Raw genomic sequence first — 25875 nt, 5'->3', positions numbered from 1 at the left:
GCTACCCTCAGAACCCCTCTGCGAGGATCCCCAATGGCTCGGCTCGGCTCGGCTCGGCTCGGCTCCCGCTGAGCCCCGCGCCGGGGCCGCGCCGGGGCCCGCAGGAGGCGCCGCGGCGCACGGTAACACCCACCCCATGACGTAACGCCCTCTCCGCCTCTCATTGGTCCTTCACCGCCCCACCCGGGCGGCTCCTTCCCAGCTGCCGCCGTTGATTGGCGAGTGTGGGGGCTGGTCCCGCCCCCCTGGGGCAGCGCCACCGCCCCCTCGGCCGGGACCCGGAGCGGCGCGGCGGGATCGGGGCGTGCGTGGGGCCATGGCGAGCGCGGCGCGGGGGCTCCGGGCGATGCCGCGGCTTCTACCGCTCCTCTGCGCGCTGCTGCTGCCGCTGCCCTCGCTGCAGGGCCCGGCCCGCGCCCCTCACATCAAGAAAGCGGAGGCGGCGGCGGCGGCGCCCGGCGAGGCGCTGCGGTACCTGCACTCGGCCGAGCTGGGCGAGGCGCTGCGGGCGCTGGCGGCCACGGCCCCCCCGGGCCTGGTGCGGCTCTTCAGCATCGGGCAGTCGGTGGAGAAGCGGCCGCTGTGGGTGCTGCGCCTCACGGCCGGGCTAGAGCCCGAGCGCCCCGGCGATCCGCCCGGCGGCGCGGCCCTGCCCGGGCGGCCGCAGGTGAAGCTGGTGGGGAACATGCACGGGGACGAGCCGCTGGCGCGGCCGCTGCTGCTGCGCCTGGCCTGGGAGCTGGTGCTGGGCTGGGCCGGCGGCGATGAGCGCATCGTCCGCCTGCTCAACACCACCGACCTGTACCTGCTGCCCAGCCTCAACCCCGACGGCTTCGAGCGCGCCCAAGAAGGCGATTGCGGCGGCGGGGGCGCCGAGGGCGGGCGGGAGAACAGCCGCGGCCGCGACCTCAACCGCAGCTTCCCCGACCAGTTCGGGGACGCCGAGCCCAACCTGGAGCCCGTGCCCGAGGTGCAGGCGCTCATCGACTGGATGCGCCGCAACAGGTGAGTGCTGCCCAGTCCCCCCTGCCCTGCGTGCCGCTCCGGGGAATGGGAGACCCTCGGACTCATTCCCAGTGGATGTCAGCCAGCTTCCAGCCCTTCTCGGTGCTTCGCAGCAAGGCCTAGGGAAAAGAAGTAATTTCCCCACCTCTTTATCCCCAGCCTGCCTCCCTGCGCTGGCTCTTCATCGTAGCCGGGACCATCCTGTGCTTGGGATAGCATTTGGTGGCCGCAGTTTTTGTGCAGCTGCCAAGGAGCTGCTCCAGCCCCGCCGGGCACAGCCTGTGCCCTGCATGCACCCAGGTGTTCTGGCCTCCATGGCCATCTGCATCTCCTATATTCCCGACCTTGTTGCTGGGAACTTCTCACCTGCTTCGCTGTGAGCTTTGTCAATGGGTCTTGCTCTTAGGGTCAATAATGCTTACTCCACAAGCTGTGAGGTGCTGGAAGTATTTGGGGTTAAGTGTCTATGTACAGCCATGTTAACAAAGTTGTGTTGGACAGCTGTGTCTTCCCCTCATCTTTGTGTTCCATGGGATCTTCCCTGGATTTAGCAATAATGCTTTATGCAGCAGCGTTTCCACAGACAGGCCCTGTTCCTACAGCTGCCTTCCGCATGTGTTCAGTTGAAACACCTGGGGCTGAGCCTTGAGCATCTATTCTGACCCCTTTGGCTCTCCCAATCCTAAAGGGTAGCACAGGAGGAAGCTGCTGTGCCTGGAGTGGGGCAGCCCAGGAGGGCAGATAGTGCCTTTAAAGCCCACCTCTGGTGTGGGGGTCTGGGGCAGCCCCAGAAAATGTGGTGGCCAAGCTGGGCACTGATTCTTCATTTGCCATGTGTTCTTCAGAGAACTCTGTAAAGTCCAGACTACAAAGGTCACTGCAACCGACCGTGGGAAACTGTGCAGAGAAAGCAGCAATGCACTGCAGCAAACTGTATCCTTCTTCCTAAAACAGGGATAGAAAGAGATGAAGAGGGGGTGACAGTGCACTCTAGGGCTGTTGGTTGACTCCAACCAACACGTACAATGTTTGTTCATGTTTAGGAAACAAACTTTGCATGAACAAAGGATCTTTATTAAAACTTGGTGGAGGGCAGTGCCCATGGGGATGGTGCTCCAGAGGAATTTCAGGAACTTCACCAGTAACTGCTTGTCCCAAGAATCTTTTAGGACAGCTCTGGTGCAGCACTTGTCACTAAAATCCCTCCAGATTTGGTTCAGCTCAAAATTAGTTACTAGGGAGACTCTTGCACCTTGATCTTTTTGTTTTATTTTTTTTTTTCCTAGTATGTGAGGTGGGATTTGCTATCAGCCAATGTGAAACAGGAAGAACGTGGTGCTTTGTGTGTCCCTCTGCCTGGCAGCACCAGTTAATACTGGTGTAATTGTTAGACTAACATAACTGCTGATAGAAAAATGAATGGGTAAACAGAACTGTTTGATTAAAAAGGGAGATACTGGGTGTAATGTAATTTGTGTGCACTATTTTAAGCAAGGTAGAAGTATTGGTCACGTTACCTCTGCATGGAAACCAAATCCCGTTTGAGCAAATGCACAGGAGAGTTCTTTTTCCCCTCAGTGCTTGGTGGGAAGAGGAGAACAGAGAAAATTACCTTTGAGATTCATTGAAATGCTTGTGCTGCTTGTGATCAAACTGAAAGGGGATATGGAGCATGCCCTGCTATATTTTCTAGTTTGGGGTTTTAACAGCTCTTTCTCACATACAGATTTTATTTGTGAGTTGATTCTGTTGCACATAGCAGGGGTACTTAGAGCTTGACAAGAACTGTGTACATTGCTTTGTCTGTCACTGAGTTTGGGGGCTTGGTCTTGGGCTGCAGAAAAACCCTGTTCCATCTCCAGAACTGATCTTCCAGTATGTTCATTTTGCCTCATTAGTCCCAAATAGAGTTTGGAGGCTCCTGAGAGCATGGTTTGTGGGGGGAAAGCAGCAAAATAACTGGTTGGGTGGCTCTTGCCAACTTCCTGTTGAAAAGTTTCAAGTCTGACTTTTTCTCCCTTTCCTTCCCAACCTCAGGTTTCTGCTCTCTGGCAATCTCCATGGTGGCTCTGTGGTGGCAAGCTACCCCTACGATGACTCTCCCATGCACAGGCTCACAGGAGTCTACAGTAAATCAGCTGATGATGAAGTCTTCAAATATTTAGCAAAAGCTTATGCATCACATCACCCCATCATGAGAACTGGCAAACCCAACTGCCCTGGAGAGGAGGGAGAGACCTTCCCAGATGGCATCACAAATGGTGCCCAGTGGTATGATGTAGAAGGTAAGCTGTGCTCACCTAAGAACTCAAATCCAGTGGTGATTATTGCAGAGGAAAGGACTAGGGGATAAGTGATATTTTTAGCTTTGGATGTGTTCTGGCAGCTTGAAATGAATAGAGGTGAGTAACAGTTTGGGAGGTGTTTTTAGAGAAGAGATCACAGCAAATTAAAGGGTTCTTCTTGACCCCCTTAAGTGGTGGAGAGTTGTCCTACATGTGGGAGGCTTCATTTGCCAAATGGACTCTTGCAGGTCTCTTGACAGTTGCTAAATTTTGATAGAGGAAAGAGGAAATTATTGTAAAAGGTATTAAACCAGCACCAATGTTCTGTGAGGTCTTTTAACCTCTGAACTTGTAATTTTGTGATTAAAGAATAGCCTGCTGTAAAACTGTGTAAAATTTAGGTACATGTTGTGAGCTAACCAAGGAGTTCTTGCTAGAAGTTGGATTTGCAGCTTTTCCATGGACTGCTCTACTTGTAGAGCTGTGTGTGGAGGGTGACAGCCTGCATGACCTGCTCTTATCCACCAATGTAGGAGATCTAGAAGGGATTTTAATTTTGCCCTGCAGGAGCCTCTAGGAGAGCTCCTGATCCCTTCATTATGCAGCTGCACATGGAAGTGAGCTGAATAGGAGCAAATTACCTCCTGGTGCCACCACTCCGCCTGTGCGGGTGGAGGTTACTAGCCTGGCTCAGCTATGCAGTGGGTTGCACTGTGTGTGTTGGTTTGGATGAAAATTTAAATAATAATTTTTGTGAGGAGAAGCTCTCATGGGAAAGGGAGCTCCCAAGTTTGCCCATTGCTGTTGTTCCTTGGTGGATGTTGTACAGCCATGGCCTCACCAGGCAGGGCAGGAACTTCTGTGGTGAGAACACATCAAAAAAATTGCAGAAATGATCTCAAGAAATTGTGTTGCTTTGCTGCTCTGCTTTTTTTCCCTTCTGCTGTGGCTGAGGGGTGATGGCAGAAGTGCTGAGCAAGTAGTGACAGCCAGTGTTGTTTATCCTTCAGAGCTTACAGCGTAGTGATTTCTGGTAAGACAGTGTCCTTCTGGAACATGCGCTTTGCAGCAGAGTCCTGTGTTAATCCTGCATCCAGCTTGCTTGGGAAGGCTGGAGAGGGATCCATTATAGGGCCTGAACACATCATCTCTGAGCTGAAGGAGGAAGGGTTGATTTTTAGCAGTGGCTGAATCATTCCCCTGGATTTTACTGGGCAAATAAGATGTCGTATTCAAATAAGACGTGGTTTGATCTCTTTCTCTACCAGCTGTCTCCTTCCCTCTACCCTGCTGAGCACACCAGCCCTGGTGTTTGCTGGCTCAAGGTCCATTCTGCTGCTGTGAGAAGTACAGCAGGGGGAAAGTTTGTGTAATCCGGTAATTTGGCTTGTGAAGAACAGGATATCCTGGATGATCTGTGCTGCCTTGTTGTGGTGCCTGTCGTTACCAGCAAACACCTCAGTTGGGAAGTTTCTTAACTGCAGCTCTGAGGTCTTCTGTCCTTGTAATGAAGTGGGGTGGGTGTGCCCTGAGGGGAAGGTTATTTCAGAGCTTTGGATCTGTGTTCCCCTGACCCCAGAGAGCTGAATTTTTCACTGCAGGGATGACTTTTTCATCCTCCTGATTGTCTGTGTGGTTGGTGGCTGTGGCACTGGTGTGTGAACCTTGCGGGCTGCCTTTGCTCTGCCAGCAGCAAAGAAAAAGAAATGGCATAATTTTCCTTTCACAGGAAATAAAAAGTGTGAACTGCAGACCAGATTGCTCTGTGCTGCCATCACTGTGGTTTATATCTATCCAATAGCCTCCAGCACCCAGTCTCTGCAGAAATAAGCCCTTTCTCTGTGACAAGCCACAGTCTTGGGCTCATCACTGATGTCTGTAGGCAACTCATGGGCAGAGATTGCAGGGAGGATTCACTGACATAGACTGAGAGTGGAACATTGCTGAGGGTGACAGCAGCAGTTCCCCCAGAGCCAAGGAATTAAAGTAGAGTGTAACCCAGGGAGACCATAGGTGAGCTGACCAATACCATGCATGTAATTTGATGTTGTATCAGTTCACCCCTTCGGGGTTGTAGGTTTTAATGTTTATTTTTAGTAGTGGATGAAGAGCAGACAGAGGGGAGTCAGTTGTAAGTGCTGTGACAGAAGCAGCAAAACCATCAGAGAGGCTGTTTTGAGTCATCTGAGTTGCTCAGCTCTGTGCCAAAGACTGCAGAGGCTTGTGCTTGGATCGAGAGGCCTTTCCCAGTGATTGCAGAGTTGAAATGTGTGGTGAAATGAGGCTGGGAAATCCCAGTCCCTGAGCTGGTCTCTAGAGGTAGATAACCAGAGCTCACGGTTCTGTGAGCAGTGTGGGGCTCGTGCTCGAGGCCTCCAGATCAGGTTGTGCCAGGAGAGACTCCTGCAGGCTCCAAGTGAGCTAAAGCCAGGAAAAACAAAGAAATGAGAACATAGTGTTTCAACAGGTGGAAATTTTCCTGCCACATTTTATCATGCGAAATCAAATGTGCTGGGGAGCAAACTGCCACGGGATTCATTGGCCTGGAGTTACCAGTTCAGTTTTATGCTGGTGCCAGACTCCATTAACTTCCATTTGAGTTTGCAAACAGCCCCTTACATGTGTCAGATCGAGGTGGCAAGTACAAACCATGAGAGTAATTGCTAAGGTCAAGTGTGCACAGAGGAGGATTGGATCTCTGCCAGACAGCTGAATTTGGCTCCTGCATTCCAGCTGCTCTAGATAAGCACGTTGGTGACTGGGATGCTTTTTAGAGGCTATCTCTGGTGTGCATGCTCTTTCTCTTCCTTTTTAACCTTTGAGGGTTTTAACTACCGAGTGGTTGGTTCAGATCAAGGGAATACATGCAAAGTTGTGCTGGGGTATGGAGAGCAGCTGAGAAACCACTCTCATCTGTGGGCAGGATGTGCTTTGCCTTTGTGTGAAGAGATCCAGATCAGAAACTGAATTCAGAATGAGCATGTTTTGTGGGCAGCCTTGGAAGATTTGTTTTTACATGCAGTTCCTTCCTAAAAGATACTTTCTTGCAAGTTTTACTCTCTGACGTCCAGATGTTTGAGATGTTTCTGATGTTAACTGGGAGGTACTGCTCAGGTTGAAAGTGGATTTTGGTTACCTGTGTGCTTACTGGATTGTTTTGTTTGTGGTTGCCAGCCACGCTGAGCTTCCAGCCAGCTTTTAGTGGCATCCAGCTCAGTGCAGTTAAAATAAGTGCTGGGAACAGTGGGGCATCACTGTGGTGGCCTCTGTTTCCTGGGCATGGCAGAGGGCACTTGCACAGAGTGAGCTCTTGTAAAAGCTCTCAACCCTGTCTTTCTGGGGATATGCACAGTTTACTGCACTTATGTGCTTGTATTTTCATAAAAGTCTTGCTGCAGTTCTTTTTCTTCTTGAGAGTATTGGCTTTATTGTTTGAATGTCTTAAGGCCTCTTCTCACATCTGTTATGAGCTGCTGGGCAGTGCTGTGCTGGTACAGCTCTTGGGGGACTCTGCCCTTCTCTTTAAGGAAAGGCTGCTGGGCCAGGCTGCTCAGGGTCATGCAGCTGTTGGAGGCCCAAACCTCACCTCCTCTGAGTTTTAATGATTGCAGACTAATGGACCAGAACATTCCTCTGCCTGCCTGGTGCTGGTGCTCAGTCAGTCCCATGCAATGAGATAATCAGTTCTGAGCAGAGTCTGCAACTTGTGCCACATACTGATTCATGTCTCCGGCTTGCTTGGTGCCATCTGCTCTCTCTGCAAAGCAGACATGACTGTTTTTCTGCTTTAACTTAGCTGCAGGTTCCTTATCTGCTGATGGCTGTTCCAGTGAGAGCTGGAATTAGTTTTCTGCATAGTGCAGTTTGAAAATAGAGTCCTTCTTGACTGGCCTGGCAGGCTTCTCCTAGCACGTGGAGTATTTATGGTATCTGGATCCTCAGGCTTGACTCTATAGAGCTGCATTCTCCTGGTTTGAGCTTGGCAGGGAGCAGAGGCCCCCCTGTCAGCGTGAGCTCTGCAATGTTAGTGCTGCAGGAGGCCTGGGATCCCTGCCTGACGTGCAGTCCTGATGCTCAGGGAGTGGGTCAGAGCAGGAGAGAGGTTTGTTCTGAGCATTTCTGTGACCTACTGCCAGCCAGGAGCTGATTTGCTGTGACACTAAGCTGCTGACTGATAAAAAGAGGAATGGTGCTTCATGGGGAGGCTGAAACTTTTCACAATGTGGGCTAAAAGACACCCTGTGATTAAAATGCTGAAGTAAATGCAATGGGTTATCCCGGATATTACCCAAACAGAGTAGAAGCACTGTAGTCTGGCAGTTCTCTCCCTCAGGTGTCTATTTTCTGCTCTGCTCCGTGGGTGTACTGCCCTGCTAATGACAGGCTGAGTACAGGTCCCTCTTTATCCCTCTGGTTCTCTGCATTGTCAGGGGAGGCTGTGCAGATGGTATGTGGAAAGTACGTAATTCCACATGCTTTAAAAATAACTGTCCTGCTCTGCAACAGAGCCATGTGAAGGCCAAATATGTGCAGTGGATACAATCCAAATTTTCAAGAATGCAGTGGACTACTTTCTTCAAGAGATAGTTTTGCCAGAACTGATGTAGCAAGCTCTAATTTAGTCTGTTGCTGCTCTATTATGGGTGAGCATCTGTCCTAAATTTGCTTGAATGGCAGATGAAGCACTAAATATGTTTCATAATGGCTCTGGTTTACGTTTTGGATGTTTTCAAATGCATTAACGTCCTGCTAGGAGCAGATGGTTATGGGCTGGCAAATCATTTTGCTCGGTGTGGTGTTTACTGGAGAGAGAGCAGCCTGCTGTGCATGTCTGTTCTGAGCCTGGTAACAGGAGCTGAATGAAGCTGAGGGTGGATCAGACTCACAGCCCTTGTTTCTCTAACCCCTTGAACTGAGTTTGAGAGTTAGAAAATCCTCCAGCATGTTGTGGCCCCCTGTGCTGAACAGAAAAGTCTCTTTCCTGTTTTGATGTCAGCCCGTGCACAAGCTGCAGTGCTCTCCTTCTGGCTGTGAGTGAGGTTTAATTTGTTACAATGAAAGCTCCATGTTCCCTTAGCAGCACACTCCCAGGAGAACTGAGAGGAACTGGGACATCTTTGTGGCATCTTTTGTTGTGGCACCATCCCACACGTCTTCCCAGGAGCCTGTTCTGAATCCTACTTTATGCTGTCAGTCCATCCCTGCTTTACCCAGCTGCAGTGGGGCTGTAGAATTCAGAGTAGTGGAGCCTGACCTCTGGTAGAAGCCTCCTCTGCTTGGTCAAGTGCTGCTGTTTTTCCCCTGTTTCTGACCAGGCATTAACACAGCCCCTGCCAATGCCAGGCAGTGCGTTTGCATCAGGATATTGATCCATTCTGGCTGGTTAATTGGCTGGTGCCATGGAGGGTACCTCACTTCAAGGGGCTTCTGAATGATTAGGAAACTGCTCAAAGTAAATGAGGTCCATTGGCACAGCGCTAATGCAGCACTTCAGTGGGCCAAGCAAAGAATTTGCATTTCTAACCGACCTTCCTGCTGGGGCTCTGCAGGCTGGTGCCATGGTATATGCCACAGCTCTCTGCTTTCCTTCTCTTGGACTTGGCATCTGCCTCCTGTGGAGAAAATGCATCTCTGTTCTCTGAGAAAGGGACTTCTGAGAGTCACTTCAACTCCCATAACTCATCCAGAAGAGGCTCTGGGCCCCTGTGTCCAGGTTACCCTATTCTGTTGGTGTGGAGGTCTCTGGGCTCTGGTTGCAGGTGCTGCTGTACAGGTTGGGATGGAACTGTCTAGGAAGTGATGACCAAGGCTGTGGCCCACCACTCTGCCTGTGTTATAACTAAATAAGTTTGTGTAAGCCAGAAGACTCTGTCAGCATGCAAAAAGCTTAGTGTGATGTGTCTTCCTTACTGACACAACTGTCTGGCTGGGTGGTGGGAGCAATCCTTTCATGTGGTCATCTGGGTACTGTCATGTGGTGGGGTTGAGCAGGGTGATTCTGAAACCTGTTTCACAGATGATGGTGGTTTCAGAATGTCCTTTTTACTCTTGAAAGCTCCCATAAATGTTTAGAGGGGCGAACATTTGCAGTCTTCAGCAGCATGCACAAGTCTGGGCTCCAGATCACGAGTGTTGGTATCTGCAGCCCTCAAGTCCTGTTTGAGGAACAGCTTTGTTTGCTGAGGGTTGGATGTAAACTTCAGCAAATGGGGTCAGGACGCTTGCTGGTACAAGGTGACCTTTTTGATTCATAGCAGTGCCTGTGGTTTTTCTGAAGGGCAAGAACAGCAAGATGAGCTTAATACAGGAAAACAGCTCTGTGCAGTCCTGTTTCCGGGTGCTTACCAAGGTTTGGCTGGTTTAGCACTAAGCTAACAAACTGTCTATAGGTGTTCCAACATACTTACATTGATTTGAAACTGCTGCATTACAGAGTAATGCATAAGAGGAGGCTGGTGACTAGGCCGAAACCAAATTTCTCAGACTTTCCCAGGTGGACCTTTCTCAGGTGCAGATGTTTGGATCTGGGAAAGGAAAGAGCAGCTGAGGAAGTAGAGAAGGGGAAACGTTGTTCTCATCCTGTCTAGAGTTTTGCTAAGAAGCTTTTGGGAGAACAGTTGTTCTTGAAACTGATTCCAGTGTGCAGATTTGAGCTGCCAGCTCCCAAGTTGATAGTCAGTGTACTTTTCTATGAAAGACCTGAAACTAATTTTGAGTGAAGTAACCTCTCTTGCAGGCAGACCTCGCGAATCTTGAGGTAGCTTAGAATACTCAGGGAAGGACTCAGCAGCTGGAGTGTTCAGAATCTGGTGTGCCTGCCCTGGCACACTGGATTTGTTGTGTCTGGAAATGCTAAATGAACCTGTATGAATTCCCAAGAGCTGTCCTGATGAGTTCAGCTGACAGAGCAGTGAGACAAAAGGACTGTCACTTTGAGCTGGCTGTGGCTGATTTGAATGGCCCAGTGTTCCAGTTACAGCATAGGCTGTCCCGATAATGTGACCTGACTTTTCTCCTTAGGCTGCTCACTCTGGAGCTGGGGCAGCATCCTGGGGAGATGCTGTGTGGGGCTGAAGGACAAGGAGAAATAGCATCCTGTGGTGGGATGTGTGTGCATTGCTCTTGACACATCTCTGCCTCCTTTTCTCAGGTGGGATGCAGGATTACAACTACGTGTGGGCCAACTGCTTTGAGATCACATTGGAGCTATCCTGCTGCAAATACCCACCGACTTCTGAGCTTCCAAAGGAGTGGGAGAACAACCGGGAATCTCTCTTGGCTTTCATTGAGAAGGTAGTGAGGGCTGGGCTGGGGGTGGCATCTGTGAAACCTGTATGTCCATGGTGGGCTGGGAGCACCGTGTTTAGGTGCCCTTCTGGCTTTGTTTGCTATGTAGGGTAAACACAGATGCTGCAGCTGATGTTTGGGGGTTGGTGACTACAAAGCTGCTGTGTTTCTCTGTGGTTCTGCCACAGCTCCCACATGCCCCACAATAGCAGAGCTCTGCTCTTGTGAGGTGCAGTGTTAGAGGGACTTGTTGGTGGAGATCTCCTGAAGTCATGCAAAGTACTGGCTGGTCTCAGTGCTATGAATCTCCAGTGATGTTGACAAGCATCAACACTGCTGAGCCCCTGGCTTACAGAGCCCTCTGGCAGGCTGTCATCAGATGCTGTGTATGAGTTGAGTAGGTGACAGTTTAGGCTGGGATCAGAGGCAGCTGAATTTGGCCTGTAACCCTGCTGTGTTCATACTGCAGTTTGCACATGTTGATGAATTAGAGAGTTTGTTAGGGAGGGTCAATTCTGAGATCTTGCTGCCTTCCCAGTCCATGCTGGAATTCCTGTCCTTGCTGTTTGGCTGAGCACTTGGGTGCCTTTGCCTGGCAGCTGTCCTACTCTGCTGTCTTTGGGGAAGGATGAGGGGGTACTGCTGCCTTAGCACACAGTTCCCCTGATGTTGCCTGTCTTCAGCCACGCCCTTGCATTGTCTTCCTCAGGTGCACATTGGTGTGAAGGGCTTTGTGAGGGACGCAGTCACAGGAGCTGGCCTGGACAATGTGACCATTGCTGTTGCCGGTATCGCTCATAACATCACAACAGGGAAATTTGGTGATTACCACCGGCTGCTCGTGCCTGGGACCTACAACGTGACTGCTTTTGTGATGGGGTAATGTCTCTGTGGCAGCCTGTGGCCACGCTGCCAGCTGCTCCTCTTCCTTCTCTTGGATTTCCCCCCCCAAAACACCTTATGTATTTAAGGGGCTTGGCTGGAAACTGCAGCAGTAAATGGTTCCAGCTCAGAGCTGCAGCTATATTTGTTCCTGCAGCAGGGTGCTGTTGAGTGCACAGAGTTTCTGTCAGCTTCTGTTTGACTGCTTGTATCAAATTGCATCTTACTTTTGTGCAAAGGGAGGAAGTGGAGTAGGGCCACCCCAACAGGAATTTGTGATGTCCCAAGCCTGGGCGTGGATTTGTAACTTGCCCCTTGGCTAGTTCTGTGATACACCTGGGGCTTCTTCCCTGCTGAGTCTGTGGACTCTTGCAAGGACAGCAGTGGAGCTGGTTTTGGTGGCAGTGGGATGAATCCCATCAGCTTGGTCCTTGTGAATCTCTGTGTGTTTGGGCTGGGGTGAGTAGGCTGGGGTGATGGAGGGACTGCAGGGAGTTTTGGCCCCTGTTCTGCAGAGCCTCCTTGTTGAAGCCAGTTGTTTTTTCCACAGTTACACACCAATGACCAAAGAGAACATCGAGGTGAAGGAGGGAGACGCAACAGAAGTGAACTTCTCCTTGCAGCCGACCGTGGTGCCACCAGCTCCTAATGTCACCCAGCTCACGGCAGCACCTGCTCCTGTCACTGCCATCACCCCCACCCCTGTGCATGCTGAGGCCCCAGATCCAACCTCTGGCCACGAACCCATCCAACCCGTGGACTTCCGCCACCACCACTTCTCGGACATGGAGATCTTCCTGCGGCGCTACGCCAACGAGTATCCCAACATCACCCGCCTCTACTCCGTGGGCAAGTCCGTGGAGCTGCGGGAGCTCTACGTCATGGAGATCTCTGACAACCCTGGTGTCCACGAACCAGGTGATGAGGGAAGTCCTTTTTAGCAAGGCGCTAATGCAAGTGACGGACCCTTTACACTGGGAGAGGCAGGGCAAAAAGGAGTGTGGAGCAGTAGCGTCTTGGGAGAGACTGAGGTGCTCCTTGTAGTATCCTTTCTAGAAAGTGGGTGGCTCTGTGTTAGAGCATTACTGGGGACATCTGTGCTGATCACAGAACTCTAGGGAAGAAGAACAAAGAAACTTCCATGATACATTGTTCTTTTTAGAGTTGTGGGAGCAGAAGTCTGAGTTTTAGGTAAATGCCCTCCAGCAGAGCCTGCAAGAGCAGTGCTCGGGGTGGTGAGGTGTCTCCAAGCTGTAACATAGTAGTTATTGTCTCTGTGGTGTAACCGTGTGTCTGCAGGTGAGCCAGAGTTCAAGTACATCGGTAACATGCATGGCAACGAAGTTGTGGGGCGAGAGCTTCTCCTGAACCTCATCGAGTACCTCTGCAAGAACTTTGGCACAGATCCTGAAGTGACTGACTTGGTCCAGAGCACACGGATCCACATCATGCCATCTATGAACCCTGATGGCTATGAGAAGTCCCAGGAAGGTATTACTTTCTGTGACAAAATCTGTGGGGTTCCTCTAGCTCAAGAGGTTACTCAGAACAAGCCTTTGGGTTCATGGAGTCCCTGGGAAAACTGGAAGCCTTGCTGGAGCAGGAGTGCTTTCCACACAGGGAGGCTGGGAAGGGACTTGGTGTGTGCTGTGGGATGAGTGGGTGGCTCCTGATTGATGGATGCTGGAAGCTGTTGGGGAGGAGCTCTTATACTTTAGCAGTGCTGTGAGCTGCCCCTGTCTGGGTCCCCTGATGGTTTGTGGCTAATCCAGCACTTTTTTTTTTTTTTTTTTTTTTTTTGGAAAAGACATTTCTTCGACACAGCTCTTGCATGCTGTGCTTTGGTCCACTCTTTTAGTAAATGCAGTGTGGAAGCCAGGCTGTCTGCAGAGCACTTGTCCAAGGATAACATAGATTTTTTTTTTTTTTTGTCATGAGGTTAAAACTGGCAAAAGAATCCATCAGAAGAGTCTTAGAACTGTGTGGCTCTTGCAGATTGGCAGACCAGAGACTGTCCAGAATCACTTTCTGGAAGCAGAGCTCTGCTTGGGTTTAACAAAGAACTTGTCTGGTTAGTTTAAGAAGGTGAGCTCTGAGGTTTCTGTGGTCGTGACATCTGGCTACAGAGATTGTTCATGGTTCAGTGCCTTTCTGCTGGTCTGACTCCCCTGAGAGCCTGAGCAAACACCCACTGAAAGGGTCCTGCACTGCTGCTCAGAGCAGGCCAGTTGCTAGGGAGGGCCTGGGTGTCCCTTTCTGGGCGCAGGGGGCCAGCACTGCTGTGTCCTGCTCTCTTCACTAACTGCTACTTTTAAACTCTGTAATAAGAGGTTGAATCCTCTTCACAGGGCATGAGCTTGAATTTGTGTTTCATTTTCAGGAGACAAAGGAGGTACCGTGGGCAGAAACAACAGCAACAACTATGACCTGAACAGGAACTTTCCAGATCAGTTTGTCCACGTGACAGACCCTCCACAGCCAGAAACTCGTGCTGTCATGGCCTGGCTCAAGTTGTACCCATTTGTGCTCTCAGCAAACCTGCATGGAGGTACCACATTCAAACCGAGCTCCTTCCTCTTATGCTGGTCTTCCTCTGTGGGATAGGAGTTTGCAGGGATGTCTCCACAGTGTTTCTGGTTGTGCACTGGGGAGCTCTCATGCTGCAAGATGGAGCAGAAACTGGAAACAAAGGGTGAAAACCATGTCCCCACACACGTTTGTATAGTGTTCAGGAGGCTGCTGGGAAGATCCCCAACCACTTCTCTGAAGGGAGCATATGGGAGATGGGGATGGACTCTCTTGTCAGCAATTGCTCAGCAGATGGTCTGGGAATGGGATACAGATCTGTGGCTGTTAAAGGCTTCACAGCATTTATAGAGTGAATGCAGTCCTGAGGGTTCCCTGCCTTGAATTGCATGGCGGAACTATGAAATTTGCAGTAATTTAATTATCCTTTTGGAGTGTTCTAAATTAAGTCTCTGTGCAGTACAGCTTACTCCCTTGACAGTTTGTCTGCTGGCTTGTAGCTGTAGTAACTTGCAGGTGGATGCTTTGTTGCCAATATGTTTGGTTTGTAGTGCAAAAGTGTCATGTGTGGGTGTGAAGGGGCTGGCAGGTCTCCAGCTGCAGTGGTGTCTGGGGTTTCGTGGCACCATTAGTACAACTTCCTTGGGGAACCCTTCAGCAATAAACTCCAGAAAGCTGAAAAACTGCATCATTTGGGTCAAAATCACCATACATGTTATAGGAAATTCTTCCCCTTGCTTCCACTTCTCTGTGTAAGCAATTATTATGTGGTTGTGTTCAGCCCTCCTTCATGTTAGAGCCAAAGCTTTGATGTTGTTGTGGCTTTGGTTCTCCTTCCCACCTAGGTGTGGTGTTATCTCTTCCTGTGCTTCTGTCTCTTCTATCCACTGGGCTTAATGCTTTGTTTAATGCCAAGTGTTGTGAAACAGAAGGCTTGGCACTTGCTGGAGAAAAATTTCCATTGTTATGCTGAGGGATCACTGGGAAAGCACACAGGTATGAGCCAAAGCTTGCTTTGCAGGTTCCCTGGTGGTTAATTACCCTTTCGATGATGATGAACAAGGAATAGCCATATATAGTAAATCCCCAGATGATGCTGTGTTCCAGAAGCTGGCACTTGCCTACTCCAAGGTAAAACTCTAACAGGAAAATGGGCACATCCTGCTAGGTTGACTCCTGGGAACCTCCTGAGCAGCTGGTAGAGGTGGGTGCAGGCACTTTGGGGTGAGTCCCTGGTGTTGCAGGCACAGGAGGAAAGTCCCACAGGAGGTTCCCATTCCATGAGTGACGCCCAGCATGCTCTGTCTGCAGGCAGTGAGGGAGGAGAGCTCTGTGCAAGCACTTTTAAGGGTGGTGGAAAATGCTGCTCATGGGCTGGGAGGAGAGAGCAAGGATATCTATGCTGGGATTGGGTGTGGGTACAGGCAATGCTGCAGTGATAGACACACATCTGTGCTTGGTAACCCTGCATGTGTGACTAAGGGTAGAACAAGAGTGCCTGTGGCTGTGGAGTATGGGCTCACCTTCACATGTTGCATCTTGTTTTGTAGGAAAATGCAAAGATGTACCAGGGAAGCCCTTGTAAGGATATGTACCCCACTGAGTACTTCCCACATGGCATCACTAATGGGGCTCAGTGGTACAACGTTCCAGGTAAAACACACCTTCAATCTCCTGCACTTCAAGTTAATGCAGGTGCAGTGTAAATAATGTAGACTGATCAGTCAGGAACTCTGCACTGGTCAGCTGAGACTGATGGGACTCAGGTTTCTTTTATAACATCTTAGGTTTCTTTTATAACATCTTAAATAATGAAACCAGGTAAAGTTATTCCTAGGGGAAGGAATTTATAGTGTAATTTCTCTGGCTATTAGCAAAACAGTTTCATAAAACTTTACAACACTTCATTAGCATGAAAGGTATTTACAAGAAGGAAGGTTATTTATCTGCTCTTTTGGCATCATTTTGAAGCTTGAGGCCTGCCCCGTGTAAAAGCCTTTTGCCTTCAAGTCTGTACTTCATCTTTCTCTGGTATCTGATATGTTTTGGGTTTTTTTTGTTGTTTTTTTTTTGTTTGGTTTTTTTTTTTTGAGCTGTGGTACTTCAGAAGTCAAAACTTCTTTTACATTCTTTTTGTAGGTGGGATGCAAGACTGGAATTACTTACATACAAACTGCTTTGAAGTGACCATTGAGTTGGGCTGTGTGAAATACCCAAAAGCTGAGGAGCTGCCCAAGTACTGGGCACAGAACCGGCGCTCACTGCTGCAGTTCATGAAACAGGTGAGGTGCTTTGACCTCAGGCAAGGTCAGCTCCCTCTGGGGTTTGCTTTAGACAAGCCAAAAGGAACAGGGTGATCTGGCCAGCTTCCTGGCCAGACTGGGTATCTGCTCTACAGAAATCACCCCCATCAGAATCTGTCTCAACTACTCTCTCTTCTCAACATACAAAAAAATCTGTATGGAAGTAGCATCCAGGGGATTCAGGTGGGGGGCTTTTTATGTACCACTACCTTGGGTTTCCTATGACTGGAATGTCCCTTATATTCTGTTCCTGTCTGAGTGGAGCTGGTGCTGCACACCTGGGGTGTGCAAACAAAGGTGTGGAGCAGAGAGTGTCGCACTGAAATCCTGAGCCAAACAATTGCTCATTGTACTCATCAGGTGATCTTTGTCCACGCCAGCTGCTGGCCAGTCCAACCTGAACCCTTTTGTAAAGTCTTGCTCCTCTGGGAATGCTGAAAATGTGAGGGTTGGGAGGCAGAGTGAAGGCTGGCACTCAGCAGAGCTCCCTTGTGCAGGTTCATCAGGGTGTCTGGGGCTTTGTGCTGGATGCTGTGGACAAAAGGGGCATCCTCAATGCCACCATCAGCGTGGCTGACATCAACCACCCAGTGACCACCTACAAGGATGGAGACTTCTGGCGCCTCCTGGTCCCAGGGATGTACAGAATCACAGCATCTGCCCGAGGGTGAGCAAGCTCCAGCACGAGGAGCAAACAGCTGCATGACTGACTTCCCACTCAGGAATATTCCATCACCTTTGCCTGCCTACAGCACACGTAGGCATGGGTGTTTCTCCTGCCCTCTGGCCTGTGCACAGATAGCAGTGTGAGACTACAGTGGTGTCAGACTGCTCACCTGGCACTGGTTTACAACTCAGTCTTCCCTTGTTAGGAGTGGATAACTTGGTGTCTTTAGGTGAAATTCTTTTCCACGCGGCTGCCCACAGAAGTGACTTGATCACTTCAATACTGCCAAAATTCTGTGTTAAAGTAGCCTGACTTGTCTTGCCTGTCTGCCATGTAACCCTGCAACAGCTGAGCCAAAAGCAGCTCAATGCCATGTTAGGCCCTGAGTTGTTCCCTGTCCTCCTGCTTGCTGTTCCCATGTCCTTTTGAGCTGTTCTTGCTCCTCATTTCTACACCTCTCACTGTGGGCAGGAGAATAGTGGCAGTCCCATGTGGGTGTGTAGTCAGGGATGGGACTAGCTTCTTGTCCAAGGTTTAAAATGCCTGATGTTTTCTTGTGCCTTCTTTTCTCTGGGCAGGTATGATCCACTCACTAAGCTGGTGGAAGTTGACAGCAAAGGTGGGGTGCAGGTCAACTTCACTCTTTCACGGACAGACAGCAAAGTGGAAGAGGGGAAGGTGCTGGTCTTGAATACCCCAGACACCAGCAACCCCAACGAGAAGGAGTTTGAGACCCTGATCAAAGATCTGTCTGCTGAGAACGGTCTGGAGCGGCTCCTGCTCACCTCCTCCAGGGATGTGATTCCATACAGATACCGGCCCTACAAGGACCTCTCCGAGTTCCTCCGAGGCCTCTACCTCAACTACCCACACATCACAAACCTCACCAGGTGAGAACAAAGCAGCAACCTGGGCTAGGGATGTTGTGAAGTTGTTATTCATGAACACAGTGCAGAGATGGGGAGCTCATCCCTCCCTTCCCTGTGCTCTTTGACACGGAGGGAGCCTCGTGTGTAAGGACACGGTAGCAGAGCAATGGCTGCAGGACCTTGTAGGTGCATCCATGTGCTTGTCCCTGATTTAGTTCCCCAGGAATACTTGGATCTGGCAATATTCCTAGCGCTGATATCCCAGACTTCTGCAAATATTACTGCTCCTTACTATTTTGTCTGTTATTTAAATCCTTTCTGACATCCACCCTGCTGAAGGGTCTCCATCAAAAATTACCAGATTTGACTTACAAATCTCAGATGGCCTTTTTTTTCATTGTCTGCCTCCAGGTTTTATTTCAGTAGTGCAAGACACTTTTGTGTGAGCTTGCCCTGGGCCAAGGTCTGTGCCCTCCTGCAGAAGACCAGCTGCTGCCATCCTCTGCTTTCCTTTGTGACCTGTAGCACTTACTCTCTGTCAGCTTTAGAAAGCTCAAATCCCTTTGTGCCAGGGCCTCATTTGCTTGTTGTAACCAAGCACAATGTGCTCATGTGCTGTCCCTGCTGGTGCCAAGGCTGCTTTACTGGATCTGTAGCCTCTATTGTCCCTGCAGTTGCATCAGCCCTGAGCCTGTTCCCTGCTTTCCTTGCATTCAGTTTGCCAACTTAACAGCATGGCTGTGGCAACAGCTCCTGCATTACTGGGAACAGGCCTCTTTTGTCCTGCTTTTTATATTAGTTTGATGTCCAGATGTATCCTGCTCTGAAGGAAAGAAAGAAACAAAACAAAAACCACCACTGGCAGGACAGAAGATCCAGCAGTTCCACATTAATCATGATCCCATAGGCTGTATGGAGGCATATGGGGCATTGGATATTCAGTGCATCTGGACCTGGATACACCCCTACCCAGACACTGGTGTTCAAACTGATGTTCAGAATGAATTCTGTTCAGTGATGCTGCAAATCTGCCCCCCTGATCTGGTTGTGATTCTCTTGCCTTTGCAGCCTCCCACTGGAGGCTGGCAGCAGTTCCTTTCCACACCAGGATTTCTCCATGAGATCAGGCTGGAGTTGCAGCTCTCTTGCTGTGCTGACACTCCCATTTCCCATCTCTTGGCAGTTTGGGTCAGAGTGTGGAGTTTCGCCAGATCTGGTCCCTTGAAATCTCCAACAAGCCCAATGAGTCTGAGCCTGAGGAGCCCAAGATCCGCTTCGTTGCTGGGATTCATGGAAACGCTCCCGTTGGGACAGAGCTGCTCCTGACACTGGCAGAATTTCTTTGCATGAACTACAAAAAGAATGCTGCTGTTACAAAGGTGAGAGGCCAATCCAAAGACCTCCTCGGAGCCTTCCATCTGTAGCCTGAGGTGACAGTGCTCACTGTGAGAGGGAGACTCCTGCCAAAACTGGCTTGGGGCTTGCGGGGATTCCGTGTGTAATGGGGAAGTGTGAGATCCACAGGACAAGAACCTCAAACTGCAGCTCCTAGGTTAAGATCCAGGGAAATGAACACTACTGATTGCACTTTGTGCTGTTTCTCCTTTTGCTCAGCTGATTGACCGCACACGGATTGTGATTGTACCTTCCCTGAACCCAGACGGACGCGAGGTTGCGCAGGAGAGAGGCTGCACCTCAAAGATAGGCCAGACCAATGCTCACGGCAGAGATCTGGACACAGATTTCACAGGTAAACAGCTGCCCTATGGTTGGGTGGAATCGTTGGGTTACATGGTCTGCCTGTAAAGAAGGCAGTGAGTGCTCCAGACAGCACAGCTGCTGGGAAGCTTCCAGAACTCAGATCCTCTTTACAGACAGCAATTTGCAGTCTCTTATGTGCAAGAGACAAAGCAGAGTTATTTAGGAATAGGAGAGGTCAGATAATACCTGATGTGTTTTTACTCATAATGGATTTCTTTCATCTCTGAAAAAATGCCCTCTGTTCATGCTCCCCAGAAAGAGTCTCCTTTTTTTATGCTTTTCTGGTTTCCATGTAACTGTATCCAGAGCACTGTCAGCCCACCCTTCCTGAGGAGGAAATGTTCTCTGCCCACTTCTGGCTGGGATCGTCCTAACTCCTTCCTTAAGTAAATGTCAATTCTGTGCCATTGTTGTGAGAAAACACACATGAAATATTTTCTGCAGAATGAAACAGCTTGGAGAAATAGTGGTGTTGCACATTTGTTTAGCTTTGCAGGTGAATCCCCCCATGAATAGTGTGGACAGGGTGCTTTACTTGATCAGTCAGGTGCATCTGCTGAGATCTAACAGGCCTTTTCATACCTGCAGCAGACCTAATTTCAGATACAAAGGATGTACTTCTGACCTCTCAAGCAGCAGAGGAAACTGTTCTTAGTTCCCTTTTCTATTTGTTATTCTGATTTATAGGCAATTACACCCGGTACTCAGCAGCACGAGAGCCTGAGACCAAAGCCATCATGGAGAACTTGATACTGAACCATGATTTCAGCCTCTCTGTTGCTCTGGATGGAGGATCTCTGCTTGTCACTTATCCCTATGACAAGCCAACACAGTCAGGTGTGACCAACTGTCTGGTTCCCCTCAGGCTGTCTCTGCAGAGTTTCATATAACCACATGCTCTAAGGACTTTTTGTGCTTGTGGTGTTCTGTAGCCTCCTTTGTGTTCAGCCCTTTGTGTGAGGGGGTTGATAGTCTGTAAGTAAATCTATAAAACCTCACAGGGTTCAGCTAGGGATCAGAACATTTACAATTTCTATGCTACAGCAGTATTTCAACCTTTCCTCTGCCAGAACCAGTATAAAGTCTGCTTTTAATACTGCCCCCTGTTGTTAAAGGAAATAGGAATGCTGCTGAAACAATATGTGTCTCTGTTTAGTACAGGATCATGGGGTTAAAATGGGAATCTGCCCATGCAGGGAATGAGAGTTACATGCTCAAAGTCTCACTTTTCCTGTTGCAGTGGAGAACAAAGAAACACTAAAGTATTTGGCATCTCTGTATGCAAACAACCACCCAGTGATGCATTTGGGCCAGCCAGGCTGTCCAAATAAGTCAGGTATGTTTGGTTGAATCCTTTGACCCCCTGTCAGCTTGTGGCAGATTCTGCTGGGCCAGCTCTGGCTGACAGCTGTGTTTTTGCTCTCACAGATGAGAATGTTCCTGGTGGAGTGATCCGTGGCTCAGAATGGCACAGTCACCTGGGAAGTATGAAGGTACTGCTGCATGGCACAGGGCTTTTCATCTCTGCTAAACAACCAATGAAAAGCATATTTGTCCTGATGTCTAGGCAAAACTTCTCCCCCTCCAGCTGCACTTTGCAAAGCTTTTTTAATAACCTCTCTCCTCCTAACTGTGGTTTTGTTTTTTGCAGGATTTCAGCGTGACATTTGGTCATTGTCCTGAGATCACTGTTTATACTGGCTGCTGCTACTTCCCCAGTGCTGGACAGCTTCCTGGCCTGTGGGCAGACCACAGGAAATCTCTTCTTAGAATGCTTGTGGAGGTGAGCTGCAGTCTGTGGGAGGAAATTCTGGCGGGGAGTGAAGTGGTGGGGAGGGGGACATGAAGAGAGCAGCATGGAGAGTCTGTGGTTTTGTTGGTGCTGTGTAATTACAGATGTTTATGATTTATCCTCTATGAGGAATGGATTGAATAGAGGCATCAAGTGACCAGGGCACGTGTTGACATGAGTTAAACATATGTGCTGTATTGCCTTGCACTGTTATTTATTGTGAGGGTGAGGGCGGTATTTTAGGGGGGAAACAGATCTCATTTTAGTTACAAATGCACTGTAAGTTTGGATCTGAACGTGAAGTGTTTGAAATGCTTTATTTCAGGTCCATAAGGGGGTGCATGGCATTGTCCAAGACAAGAGTGGCAGGGCAATTTCTAAAGCTGCCATTGTTCTGAATGAAGGCTTGAGGGTCTACACTAAAGAAGGTGGCTATTTCCACGTGCTCCTGGCTCCTGGTTTTCATAGCATTGATGCAACAGCCAGTGGGTACCAGCAGAAACATGTCAAGGTACTTGAATGTCCATGTTGGCAATGTTCCCCCATTCCCTGTCACATAAAATCTTCCCTGTTTGGGCTCTGCCTGGTTGTGCCTGTGTTTAGCTGCTGATTAGGTGCTATCAGGAGCTGTTTTCTGCCTTGACAGAATGGATGGAGAGCAACTTTCCAGCACAGCAGGGTGGTTTTTGGAAGTACCTTTTCTTTGACCAGGGCAGATGACAAGCGTCTCTCTTATCTGAATCCCCAAGCTCTGAGATGATCTAACCTCTCATGTCTTTCTGCAGGTCTTTGTACGTGATGATGCACCCAGCTCCGTGTTCATAGTGTTTGACACAGAAAACAGGATTTTTGGACTGCCAAGAGAGCTGGTTATAACTGTGGCAGGTACAGTGATATTTTTTTATCAGAGCTTTTAGCTTTGCTTTCTGTACCACTTTATGCTGACAGGGACCCTCCACTCAACTGGGAAAGCAGACTGCAGGCTTAAGCCATCTCCTGCTTTCCCTTCTGAACACACTCTTGTCGTTGCAAACTCATCCAACAGCCCTTGGTTCTGCTTGGTAGGAGGGAGGGAGGAAGTAAGTAGTGTTTTGCAGGGATTTGGAAGGCCCAAAATGTATCTTTGAGATGTCTGGAATGAGGAGAGCTTGTGTGCATAGGTGGTCTTGCTTCTTCAAGGCTTTTTTAGGTGTTTTGACATCAGGTGAGCATGAAAAAATTATTTGATTTTTCTCAAGGTGGCAGCTGCTGGAGAGGGGTGTGTGGGAGTTTAGATTCAGTGCTCTGTAGTGGAGCTTAGTGATAATCTCCTAGATTTCAAACATAGAAAATGGAGTGTGTCGTGTTCTGGGAGCAGGTCTCCTGTCCTCCATGGCCTAGGAGGAAGGAGCAGGGTCACAATGAAATGAAGAAAGTGGTTGTGACTTGCAGGAGGGAGGAGAGATGCTAGCAAGCCTGGGAACCTCTAGCATGGGTGAACATGGCATTAACTTTGATGTCATCTCTCTGGCAGGTGCCAGCATGTCTGCCCTGCTGCTTACTGCCTGTATCATCTGGTGTGTGTGCTCCATCAAGACCAACAGACACAAGGATGGCTTCCACCGCCTCCGGCAGCACCACGATGACTACGAGGACGAAATCCGCATGATGTCCACTGGCTCCAAGAAATCCCTCCTGAGCCACGAATTCCAGGATGAAACGGACACTGAAGAAGAAACACTGTACTCCAGCAAACACTGACACCTCCAGGGCAGGAAGGGAGGTTCTCATGGACCAGACCCGGTGGTGGGGGGCAATCCCTGTGGTTCAGTTTTGAAATGTTGGCTTCAGGATGCGTCCTCCAGAGGGGTGGGTGGAGCTCCCAGCTTCCCTCTGTTTGCTCTGTTCCTGTGTACAGGCACACAGTGGGTGTTGGAGGCTGTTTCTGAGATAGGGACATGGTTTGTTACATTTTTGGGTCAAGATCTGGAGGTTTATATGATGAAGTTTGAAAGGCAGCTTTAACAGGTGGCCAGCAGAGCTCTTAGCATTTCCCCAGCATCTCAGCACAGGGAGCAGATGTTGGGGAAGTGCCCCAAGACCTGCATGGGGTCATGGTCACAGCACTCCAAAAAAGGTCTCTCTACCTGTTTTGATTTCATATTTTCCACTACATGCTTGGGGGAAGCCAGATCCTTCATGTGACTCCACATTTCTGAGCAGCCCTCAGAAAAAGCCCAGAAAAAAAAAAAAAAAAAGGCCTTTGATTCTCAGCTGTTCCCTTGGAGCTTTTCCCACCGTGGGTTGCTGTGACCTGCAGTGGTTCTGGAGCACCTCTAGTGTGTCACTACTTTCAGGGAGTGACTTTGCCTTCTGAAAGCTGGGGGAGATGACATCGCTCTTGATGTGAGCTGGAGAGAGTCAGAGCTTCAGTGAACTCTTGACAGAGCTCCACTGCCTGCCAGCTCTGCCATGCTGCTGTTCCTGACTTCGGGGGAGCAAAGAAATGTTACCCCATCACCCTGGTTGTGTTTTGTTTGTGTCATGGGTTGGTTTGGGTTCTCATGTTTGTGTTCCAATAGCTCAGTGTCTGAAAGAGCAGCTGGGAGGTTATTCTAAGCAAATTGATTCACTGATATGTAGAAAACCTGATCAATTTTGCTCAAATCCACCACTATTCAGAAGGAAACAGTGAAATGTAACCACTGCTTTATATTTGAGCATTACTGGAGCAGCAGGGAGAGGTCATGGGAGTATCTGTGGCCCAACTTTGGTGCTGAATTCTGAAGAAAACATGCACCATTTGCCACTGTCCACCTAGTACCACTTCATCACTGAGCTCTGGTGATGGCAGGCAGCAAATTTTTTGCTGGCTTGGCTCTGCTCTGCTCCTGCAGCATCCCTGGAGTGTGGAGCAGCAGCTCCACCTGTGTGTGTGGCTGCAACTGTTGTGCAGGGAGTGAGGAAGAGCTGAACTGTGCTGAGGGAGAAGGGAAAAGCAGCCAGATACTGTTGTGTAGCACTTGGCAGGAATGTGGAAAGAGAAGCTGCAGCACACATCCCCAAAACATGGGATTTGTGGGGAATAGAAGGGATGTCCAGAAGGAAAGAATGGTTGAAATGTTTGATTTCCAAAGCCTTTATGTATCTCTGATGTTCCTGTGCTTTCTGCAGAAGCAGAAGGCTGGGGTTAGAATAGGCACTTATCTTCTTGCTGCCCATTTTCTTTTTTAATTCTTGCCCCACTGACTTATTTCTGGGGTACAGGAGCCTTAGGCCTTGAATTTGCCCTGAGCTGTTCTGTCCTCCAGAGGCCTGGGGGGATGCCCACTGGTGAAACCTGCACGTGGTGTCTGTGGGTGGAGGGGTTGCACCCAAAAGTGGAATGGTGTTAGCTCTGCAGGGCTCTGACCTGGTCTCTGGGGGAGCAGCCCCACTGAAGTCTCATGAGCCTTGTCACCTGAGCAGGAGCTGTTCTTCACCCCAACCTGTGGAAATGCCCTTCCAGAGCCACGTGGCTGCAGCTGTGCTGCCATGGTCATCATTTCATCTGGTTCTGTGCATGGACAGAGACAACCCTCAGACACCAGTGCACCTCCTTCCCTGTTCCACAGGGAATTCAATTGCAGGAAACACAAGGTTTGGCTGGGGAGGTGTGCTGGGAACAGGGAGATGAGGCTGAGCATTCCCTGTGCTCCTGTCCCACATGTGCTGTGAAGGAACTGCTCTGGCTGCCTTGTGCAGGAACCATGAACATCTCTGTCCCCGTTCACAGCTCGCTGTGCTGAGCCAGGAATGTGGTTTGGTCCCTTTTTGTCCCTTTTCCACGTATAATGGGGTGCAGGACACCAGCACACAGTAGCATTATTCCTGCCTCATCTCTGAACTGTTCCTTCTTTAACAAGAGGCACAGTAGTTTTATTTCAAGTCGAGTTTGCAAATGGCTCTTAGGGCTGTGTTTGGGCTTTGTTTGCTCTGGCAGCAGGTAATGGACAGAGCTGGCCCTGCTTTGTCCCTGTAGCAATAAGTCCTGTTAGGGACTGGCCCTTTCCCTCAGAGTGCATTTCAGAATTAGCTGTGGGAGTAGATGTGTATATTTAAGGTGAGTGGATTTGAGATGTTTTGCAAACGTGTGAGACTTTTCTACGCAGCAGGACCAAGGGAGGTGCCGGGCTTTGGCTTCAGATGCGTGCTTGGAAGTTCCGCAAGCACTGGGGCTGTTCCTGGGCACTTTGGGAAGGCAGGAGCGGCTCCCTGCGCCCTCGGTCCGTCCGTCCGTCCGTCCATCCGTGCCCCGGGCCGAGAGGAGCCGGTCCCTGCGGGCGCTGTCGCTGTCGCTGTCGCTCCGTGCACTCGTGCCTTCAAATAAATGTACATTTTCAAAGGGACTTGAATCGCCGTTTCTTGGCAGCGGCAGAGGAGGGGGCGGCGCGGGGCTGCGCCTGGCTCTGCCCTCAGCCGCTGCCGCCTGTTTTCTACCTGTATACCGAGATCAGTAATCTGTATAAAACTATTTTGA

The 25875-nt window shown here is 49.7% G+C and overlaps 1 protein-coding gene across 1 annotated transcript; it reads left to right on the top strand.

The window, feature by feature from the left end:
- The first annotated feature begins 316 nt into the window (after nt 1–316).
- On the top strand, nt 317–25841 carry CPD (carboxypeptidase D). Its single transcript, XM_062506928.1, has 21 exons — nt 317–1005; nt 3043–3290; nt 10441–10583; nt 11287–11456; nt 12010–12377; nt 12759–12950; nt 13840–14007; nt 15007–15116; nt 15536–15638; nt 16125–16267; nt 16786–16955; nt 17534–17845; nt 19008–19203; nt 19439–19574; nt 20273–20422; nt 20826–20921; nt 21014–21078; nt 21237–21368; nt 21703–21888; nt 22163–22262; nt 22891–25841. Exons 1-21 carry the CDS (start codon nt 317–319, stop codon nt 23115–23117), a joined length of 4104 nt encoding a protein of 1367 aa, XP_062362912.1. The 3' UTR covers nt 23118–25841.
- Nucleotides 25842–25875: the final 34 nt, after the last annotated feature.

This window comes from Cinclus cinclus, chromosome 22 (genome assembly GCF_963662255.1).
Source record: "Cinclus cinclus chromosome 22, bCinCin1.1, whole genome shotgun sequence".
NCBI lineage: Eukaryota > Metazoa > Chordata > Aves > Passeriformes > Cinclidae > Cinclus > Cinclus cinclus.
The sequence above is the reverse complement of the archived record's forward strand: the minus strand, read 5'-3'. Positions and strand labels throughout refer to the sequence as shown.